Below are 10,068 nucleotides of genomic sequence, written 5' to 3'. Positions count from 1 at the left end.
AAATTATCTGGAAAAATAGATGGACGGCACGATGAAATACGTACATCATGGTGGGCCCACCGAGCACCGACCACTAGCCATTGGCTGCTGGCATGGGAGTAGCCAATCCGTTTCCACCGAAACGGCCCCAGCCAAACAGCTCCGTTCCACGCTGACGCAAAAGTGAAAAATCAAGGAGAGGTAAAAATAAAAAAGAAAAACGAGTAAGGGTTAGGGCTTACTGGCCAGAGCAGAAAGAGGGAAGGAGACGTTGAGAGAGAGAGAGAGAGAGAGAGAGGGAAGGAGACGTTGGGTCAGAGCAGGTAGGTGCACTTTCAATGCAGCTGCGTTTCCACCACCCTCTCCCAAATTCGAAATGGATAGCCGTTGCCTGTAACAAAGTAACCTGTGACTTGAAAAACACCTAATTCCTCTGTTACATTTATTGCAATCTTACTTGATAGAAAGTTACAGGTTGAGACTTTGTTTCCTATAACATTTCTCCCCCAAACACAAACTGTAAGAAAGTCACCTGTAACTTTCTTACATTTTACACAAGTTACAGGCATTTGTGGCGTCGTCTTCTCTCTCGATTCCGCCTCTGGATTGAACAAACCAACCCCAGCAAAAGCCATGGCTGAAATCTCAGAACCCTCCGAATCTCCACCCGTTACGACCGAAAACGACGACAAGAACTCGTTACGAAAAACCAAACCGGGATTGAAGCGTCTCGTTTTAACCCTTTCAGTCCTCTTCTCCTTCATCATAGGTAACTATCTCTCCTTCTTTTCTTGAAATGACCAAAATACCCTCTCTCTCTCTCGTCCTCTTTCTTTCTCCTCTTTATATGTAGGGTTTTCTTTCTCTCATCCGATAATTTTCTTTTTCTCTTCATAGGGTTTCCTTTTCTCCTCAAATCTACTGAGATCTACCGCTCTCCTCTCCCATTTCAATCCATTGATTCCCTATCGAATCACCTCGAATCAAATCCACTCTCCCTCCCATGCCGATTCCAGGCCGTATTCATTGGCTTCGATCGCAAAATATCGGAGGAGCCACACGCCGAGAAACTAGGGATTTTGATCTCGGAAGAGATGAGAAGAAGAACAAGGAGAAATGTGGCGTGTGGTGGGTGCGGAACGAATTTTACAGTTTCAGTCACGATTGATTCTGGGAAAGATTGTGCCCGGAATCGAAATGTGGGGAACTCTTGTTTGTGGCATTGTGGGGCAGTGGGTTTGGATGCGAATCTGAAGGATGAGGAGGCTGTTGATGAGATTCTGGAGTTGGGTTTGAGGGGAGATGGTGGAGACTGTTCGGAATTCGGAGGAAAGGTATATAGTGTTGTGGTGATGAATCGAGAGGAGGAGACTACAGTTGTGGTCGGAAAGCATCGGCACGGTTGGATTTCTGGAAGGTTTTCAGAGATGGATGCTGCGGTTTCCTTGATTGGAGAGATTTTTGTGGAGGTTTTCATGAATGGTGGCAAGGGAGAAGGGGTGATGGGGAAAGGAGGGGAATTCATGCCGGTTGGTGCAGATGGAAGCGTCATCCTTTCATTTAGCCTTTTGAATGCAAATCCGAACGATTGGGTCTATGACTGGTAAGAATATTTTATTTTTGTTCTTGTTTTCGCCCCTTTTATATAAACATGTTACTGCTGCTCTAGTGGACCAGTCTACAAAACTGGGTGGTTTTTGCACAAATAGAAAGAAAGGAAGCTAAATATAGATTGTTAATGGAAAGAAAAATGCTCTTTTCCCATCCCGTCTGCTGCTGCACTCGGAAACTTGCTTCTTAAGGTATGTGGAATGAAGCGTGTGTAGGGTGTTAAGAACACTGAAATTGGAGAAGGAAACACCACAATTGAGCTGTGCCAAAGAAAAAAAAACTGAGAAATGCGGAAGGGTCCAAATATTGGATCCACAATAGACTTGCATGTGCGCAAATTACTAGTACCATTCATCTGGTGGCCACTTTGTAGATGCCCAGCTGGTCCACTCATCAGGTGGGTCATGCATATTGAAATTCAATGGGCAGCTTAAAATTAGCCTGGTCACTCATCGGGGGACCACACATGGAAAGACATTAAAAAGTGGCTAGGTGTGGCTGACCCAATGAGTGGAGTGGCCTGTTATTGGGCAGGATGTCTATGCAGCGGCATGGATCTTGCATGTGCCATATTTGCATGTGTGCCATAAAATTGTTCAATTTTGAGTGGAAACTCTAGCTGTTTTTTTATTTGGCAATGCAGATTAAAAACTCTCCGTAATCAAGATGATAGGATGACCACTTGATCGTGATCGTCTTTTCCTCTCCTTAACTGGAAAAATAGCTTTGTTTCCATGTCAGTAATCTCTTCTTTGCACCCACAGGGATTTCCCAAAGATAGATGAGATCCTGTTAGCTCCTGTAGTTGAGGCTTTGGCACCAGTAGCAAACATAAGTGTGGAGAGTCAGGTAGTGGTTGCCTTCTCAGTTCCATCACAGAGATCCTTAATTTCATCAATTCATGCTTAGTCTTTGGTACCGTTATTTTGGATCCTGTTTGGATTGAAGTTAAACCAGGGGAATGCAAGGGAAAGCTAAAATATGACATAAGCAAGAGTTAAACTGACACCAGCACTAGGAGAAGAAAACCTTTGCACCTATTTGTTTTGCTAAAGTACCTGCTAGAAATACTTTTTCTTTGCATTTGAAACTGTTTGGATTGCAATTACACAAAGGGAAACCTTCTTTCAAATGTCATCAGAGGAAAACTCTTCCCCCCCAATAGACTTTTTAAAAACAGGTTGTACTCCCTTGTTGAGGAAGGGAAAGCAAATGCAAACACTTTGTTGCGGCATGTGCTGCTTCACAAACAGGTGCAAATGTCTTGCTGATGCAAACTGGTTGCATTCCCCAGTTTTCATTCTATCCAAACAAGCCCTTGAGCTAATCATATTTGCAATTAATGGTGCTTTACTTATGTTTTTCTTACTCATAGGCAGGTTTTATACCATACGCCAAAGTCATCGTTTTCTTATTGGGACGCGAAGTTGGGCAGCTATGTCTTTAGTACCAAAGATCTTCCTTTCTTTGTATGCTTCTTCACCTTTTCAATTGCCTTGGAACTTATGTTGTGATTGCATACAAATTTCATGATTTGTCCTGGAACTCTATGCTTTAAACCTCCCTGATATACTTTAGTTTTTCATTGCATCTCAGTTTATTAGTTACACTGGGAGTCTTTCATTTTTGCTAGTCTTTTCCACAACAAATTTCATTTAATTAAAATGGTGCAATGCAACCACACCATTTCCAAATGAAAAACAGGTCTACTTTTTCTTTTTCTGTATTTTAGAAGCTTATCAAATAAAAAATGAGAAATGGATCCGCTGATCTGCAGAATGAAAATTTGGAGTGCTTGGTAACCTTCTGGGTTTCTTAATCCTTTGTGTATGTTTGTGCAGTGCAGCCTATGTGGGTGTCTTTGTGCTTTTGATGTTAGTCTAATCTGTCATTATCTTACGATCTCCTCTACATGCTCCTTTTCTTTCTATATTTGGTTGTAAATTATTTTCTCAGCTTATTGCTCCATTATATATTAGCATAAACAAGCGAAGATTTATGCAAATATGGAATAAATTACATAAATTCATGCAAAAAGCGTGTAACTGATGCAGAGCAGTGCCCTGATATTCGTCACTGTTACAGTATGTTTCTTAGACCCAGGTTCATGGAGTGTTGATTCCCATTATGATTTTGATTTAAATTTTTATTATTGGCATTCCATTTCGACATGCGTTCTTCGGGTGTGAGTAGAGCTGTAACTTGTGAGTGCTACAGTTACAACACATCTCAAGATTATGCTTGTGTTCTGTTCTTATATAGGGATATGTTCCATTTTTAAAGCTGATGTAGCACCTCTATCTTTTTTCTCTTAACTGTAGTTAGCTTTACCTGCTATCTTCCTCTCCCTCCCTCCCTCCCTCTCTTTCCCTTTTTGGGCGTTTCACACTGATGTTAGTTTTCCCCTTTTCCTCTTGTCAATGGGTTTTAGAAATGCAATATTTTGGATAAAATGGGAGTTTTTATATGTAAAGACATCTATTAGGAAGATACCTTTACTAATTTCCATGATTTGCAATTGTGCAGTAAAAAAAATAAAATCATTTCATTTCTAGCATGTCTTTTATATATTTTGTATTACGGTAGGTATGTGTTTTGACCAGTAAAGTGTGCTACTTCTCTATTGGTGTCATGGTATAGGAATTGCACTATTTTCAGAAATGCAAAATTTACATTCTTATTCTATGTTGAATTACTTTGAATAATTTCGTGTTTGATGAATCGTGCATTTAATAGGTGAATTCAAATGAATGGCATTTGGATACTTCAGTAGCTGCTGCGGGGCGATCAAAAGTTCTGCAATTTGTGGTGTACGTTCTGTTACCCATTACCCTGCATTATATTTTACTTGTCGTTATGGAGGATTATGATTGTTGTTGCTGAGATAGTTATCTTAAAGAGGTTTCAATTGATTTTGTTGCATGGGTTCCTACAGTGAAATTAAACATGATTACTAAATAGAACAAGCTTTAATTGTTTAACCGAGGATATGAAAAGGCCCAAAAGGATGTGGGTGGAGGTAGTAAGAAAAAACTTGAGGACCTATGGTTTAATTAAGGGTATGATCCATGATACAGTGGAATGGTAGAATAGCATTCATGTAGTTGACCCCAATTAGTTGGGATGAGGCTTAGATGATGAAGAAGAATCTTCAAAGTCCATTGTAGTAATATGTCTTTATTCCAATGCCCCATGTCATTGTTGGTGAAATTGGATAGGTCAAGGCGTGATTTTCCATGGCAAGGTTCGGAAGGGAGGAACAATTTCCACTAGGTGGGGTAAACTCTATGATGAGGGAGGAGCAGGGATTAGGGATTTGGGGTCAATGAACAATGTGTTGTTGAGGTTTGGGATGGAGGAATGTGCAATATGGAGGAACACCATTGCTGACAAGTATGGATGCTCCGTGGGAGGGTGGTGTATTAGGGAATCCTCCATATATAGAGCCTCGAAGATTTGGAAAGGGATTGTTTCTGTGAAGCCGAAATTTGTTGAAGGCATTGGCTTTGCCCTCGTGAATGGGGAGAAAATTCATTTTTGGAAGGACGTTTGGGTTGACGAAGCATCCTTGCAATCTTTGTACTTGAGAATTGCTCACTTGTCCACGGCTTGTGACGTTCCAGTAGTGCGCTGTTTCTCGATTTGTAATGAGACTGTTGTCTGGTCCCCAGTGTACAAATTGTTGGCGATATTATCGAAATGTCGTCGATAATATCAGTATCGCTGCACTAGCGACACCGAAACCCCATTATTTCGTATCATTTCCAGGTTTCACCGAAATCTCGCCGATATCATTGGTATTTTCAAAATTATGCCAATATTTCGCTGTTCCCACCAACCACGAGTGGAAACTGTAGCCAACAACCCACTTTTATCGATAAAAGGGGTGGTCGTCGTTGAGAAAATCACAAAAAACATAAGAAATACCCATTTTTTTGCCCGAATTTGGAGGAAGACGCGAATTCAGCTGCTATTGAGTGCAGATCGGCATTTCCGGTAAGATTAACCCCAAAAAAATTTTCTTTTTTTTTTTTTCATTGAAAAATCCTTTGCAACTTCTTGAATCTGCTTGCGGGCCGAGATCTTGTTCGAAAATAGAGGTTTTTTTTTTTTTTTTTAAAATTTGGGATGAGGGAGAGGGATTTTCGGGTTGAAATTTTGAAAAATTTGGAAGGGGAGAGGGATTTTGGGGGTTTTTATCGCAAATTGGGGATTGGGCGGGCGTGAATGGGATTGCGTACTTAGTTACTCAGTATGCTCTTATCGCACTGAGTACACTCTATTGGGCCCACCGAGAATGTATCTGGTCTATCTGTGTGGTCCATCCGTTTTTCCATATTATTTTAGGGGTTGAGACCAAAATTTAAGCGTATTAAAAGATCAAGTGGACCACACCATTGGAAACAATTTGAATAATGACTTCCACCGTTAAAACTTTTCTAGGGCCCACAGTGATGTTTATTTCTCATCCAACTTGTTCATAAGATCACACAGACATGGATGAAGGGAAAAAACAAATAGAAGTTTGATCCAAAACTTTTGTGGCCCCCAAGATATTTTCAACGGTAAATGTTCAATTCATACTGTTTCCTATGGTGTGGTCCACTTGAGGTTTGGATATATTTCGTTTTTAGGCTCAAGACCTAAAATTATCTGTTAAAATGGATGGACGGAGTGGATAAAATACATAAATCATGGTGGACCCCATAGGCGGGCTTTGACGGTGCAAGCTCACCATGTCTTGGTTGCATCACTTTGACGGTGCAAACTCACCACGTAATCAAAAGACCCCACCACTGCTTGGGCTCTGAGGGTGCAGGTCGGTGCTCCGTGGGCCCCACCATGATGCATCTGTTGTATCCATGCTGTCCATTAATTTTTAAATATTATTTTAGAGCTTTATCCAAAAAATGAGGTAGATCTAAAACTCAGGTGGACCACACCACGGGAAAACAGTAGTGATTGGATATCCACCATTTAAATCCTCCTAAGGCCCACTGTACTGTTTATTTGACATCCAATATGTTAATTAGCTCATAAAGACTCAGATGAAGGGAAAAAACAAAGATCAGGTTGTTCCAAAACCTTTATGGCCCCCAAAAAGTTTTTAATGGTCAAAGTTCATTCAACACTATTTCTTGTAATGTGGTCCAATTGAGATTGGGATATACCTCTTTTTTTTTTTTTTTTTTCTCATATCATAAAATTATCTATAAAAATAAATGGACGGCATGGATGAAACACATACCTTGTGGTGGGGCCCACAGAGCACGGCAGGGGAGTAGCCAAATCCGTTTCCGCAGCGCGTGGATCAGGGACGTGGATTTCCTGCGGAAGCCTTTCCCTGTGTTCCTGTGCTGCAAGCTCAAGTGGGGCCCACTATGATGTTTGTGAGAAATCCTCTTCGTCCATCCGTTTCATGATTTCATTTTAGGACTCGTTGTAAAAAATGAACGGTATCCAAAGCTCAAGTGAGCCGTACTAAAGGAAAATGTGGTTTGGGAAATTTCTACCGTTGAAACCTTCCTGGGTTCGACAGTGATGTTTAGATGCCATCCATACCGTTAATAACATCATTACTATTGGGATGAACTAAAAACAAATATATTGGCATGAATCAAAACTTCTATGGCCCCATGAATATTTCAACTGTGGATGTTTAATTATCACGTTTTAGGCTCACTTGAGCTTTAGATACGGTTCATTTTTGGCATCATGTCCTAAAATGAACTTACAAAATGGATGGACAGGGAGGATTTTTAACAAACATCACAGTGGGCCCCACCTGAGCTTGCAGTGCAGGAAGAAAATTCGAGTCCTGCGGATCAGGATTGAACGCCCTGCTATTGAATTGGGCGGGGATTGGATACTGCCAAGATCCATAGCCCTACTGAAGTGATGTCACCAAGCTTTGTGGACCCCGCCATGATGCATGTGTTGAATTCATACCGTCCATCAATTTGGAGAGATAGTTTTATGGCATGAGAAAAATAATGAGATAGATCTAAAGTTCAAGTGGACCCCACCATAGAAAATAGTGGGGACAGTGATCCACCGTTCAAAACTTCTTAGGGGCCACAGAAGTTTCCGATCAAGCTTATATTTTTGTTTTCACTTCATCTATCTCTATGTTAACTTATGAATAGGTTAGATCTAAAAAATACATAATGGTGGGCCTTATAAATGTTTCAACGATGGGTGTGACTAATCCCACAGTTTTTTGCGTGGGTCCACTTGAACTTTAGATCTATCTCATTCCTTTTATCATGCCATAAAGCCATCTTTACAAATGGTTGGACGGTATGGATACAACACACGCATCATGGCGGGGTCCATAAAGCTTGGTGACGTCACTTCAGTAGCGATTGGGCTACTGACCTTGTCAGTATCTAATTCGTGCCCAGCCAAAGGAAACGGATTGGCTATGCCCGCTGCCACCAGCCAATGGCTGGTGGTAGAGGTGGGCATCGGTCCTGATCGGAGCAGATTGGGTTCAACCCGATCAGATCCGAAATGGCCATGGATGGACCCGGACTCGATTAGATCCGGAATCAAATCCGGGTCACTTGACCCGAACAGATCCGATACATAATTCGTCTGACCCGAACAGAGTCCAACTCGGTCAGAGAAACCGAGTCTGATCGAGTTGGGTACGATTCGGATTCGTATGAATTTAATTTAATTTTTCATATAATGTGGCCCACTTCAACCTTTAATATATGTTATTTTTTTTCTCAATGCCTTAATTGATATGTCAAAATGGATAAACGGTTTAGATAAAACATATACATCAAGGTGGGCCCCACATAGCTATACAAAAACTATCCGTTTTTGTGTTTATGTTTTTACCGAACGTATAAAATAACGTGCACTGCACGAAAGCACCCAGCTTCTTTTTTATATATGTACAGTGAGTGGGACTTGCTGTAATGAACTTAGCAAGTTATGTGGGTCTTATCATGGGGTATGTGTTATATCTAAACCGTTCATCTATTTGGTAAGCTCATTATAAGGCTTACAATGAAAAATAAGACAGATATAACTATCAAGTGGACCACACGAAATATTTAATGGTGAAAATCATTTGAGGCTGCTACTTGTGGTGTGGTCCACATGATCTTTGGATATTAATAATTTTTTAAATAATATACTAAGATGATCTCTAAAAACATATGAACGGTGTAGATATAATAAATACATCACTGTGAGGCCCATATACCTTTAATCTCCTTTGAACCGTTCGTACAACTCGGAGCACGAGGAGCGCCGGTCTCGTCCTTGCACAGAAACGGACTGGCTTACTCCCGCCTGTTGACGTGCCGTGCAAGTAACCCATTTTCATATCTGAGTGAACTCTGTTGGGGCCCACCATGAATGCATGTGGTGTATCCATGCCGTCCATTTGTTTTTTCAGATTATTTTAGCTGTTGAACCCAAAATTGATGAATATTCAAAGCTCAAGTGGACCACACCATAAGAAAAAGTAAAAATATTATTTTTTACTCCGGATCTGGCCAGATCGGAACGGTCCGGATCTATTCGGATCGGGTTTTCGGATCGGAACGGTCCGAATTAACCACTATCCGATCTCGATCCGAAAACTAGTCGGATCTAAATGATCTTACCCGATCCAGGCCGTCGGTTCTGTTCGGAACGGGTCTGATCGGGTCTGATCGGGTCGGATTCACCGGATCGGTTAAAAAATGCCCACCTCTAGCTGGTGGTCAGTGATCTGTGGGCCCCAGTCCCACCATGATGAATGTGTGCCCCAGTCCCACCATGATGAATGTGTTTCATCCATGCTGTCCATCTATCCAAATCATGGGTCCATTTTGGATGGATCATAGCTTGAAAATCACAGCAATGGAAAGATTTTTAAACCATTTAATCTTCTCCATTGAATTTCTAGATGGGACCATTGTCATTTTATCCATCCGATTGGCCACTTAGGATCATCTTATCCGTGCTGTTTTCGATCCATGCTCTACTTCTAGTGGGACTAGCGATATGGATGGTCTGGATTGGCCTAAATTTACATGTTTCATTTTTTTATCCAGTACTCTATAATTAAATACAAAAACAGTTGAACGGCGTGGATATAGAATAAATACATCAAGGTGGGCCCCACAATCAGGACTACACTGTCGTGGATGAGGCTGGGGCCGCACATGCACAGGCATTCATAAAGTAAAATCCAACCCATCCATCCTTTGAAACTGTTAATTTTACTCTAAATTCCCAAAAATCAGGATGATCAATTAATTCAATGGGCTACACCAAAGGGAACAAGTTGGGAGATAACATCCACCCTTTATTTACATGGACCCATCATGTTGTATGTATAAATCACAATAGGCCCCATAAAGTTTACTCAGTATGCAATCTGCAAACTCTTTCCTCAATTGTAACTAATATGAAATTTTGATTTAATCTAACATCTTAGCCCTTGAAATGATTTGGGCTTATTACACTGATCTA

The 10,068-nt window shown here is 41.0% G+C and overlaps 1 protein-coding gene across 3 annotated transcripts in view; it reads left to right on the top strand.

Annotated features, from left to right (window-relative positions):
* Positions 1-204: 204 nt before the first annotated feature.
* The window catches only part of LOC131242696 (uncharacterized), a 42,353-nt gene continuing 32,489 nt past the window's right edge, over positions 205-10,068 (top strand). The window contains exons 1-5 of one of the 3 annotated variants that reach the window (XM_058241510.1): positions 205-748; positions 877-1,582; positions 2,355-2,439; positions 2,970-3,059; positions 4,327-4,400. In XM_058241510.1, the coding sequence (XP_058097493.1) occupies positions 613-748; positions 877-1,582; positions 2,355-2,439; positions 2,970-3,059; positions 4,327-4,400 (1,091 nt within the window). In that variant the 5' untranslated portion in view covers positions 205-612. The remainder of the gene's footprint in view (positions 749-876; positions 1,583-2,354; positions 2,440-2,969; positions 3,060-4,326; positions 4,401-10,068) is intronic. The other 2 variants (XM_058241512.1, XM_058241511.1) reach the window with 2 other exon arrangements.

Source organism: Magnolia sinica, chromosome 4 (genome assembly GCF_029962835.1).
Source record: "Magnolia sinica isolate HGM2019 chromosome 4, MsV1, whole genome shotgun sequence".
Classification (NCBI taxonomy): Eukaryota; Viridiplantae; Streptophyta; class Magnoliopsida; order Magnoliales; family Magnoliaceae; genus Magnolia; species Magnolia sinica.
Note: the sequence above shows the minus strand (reverse complement) of the source record. Positions and strands in the feature narration are given on the sequence as shown.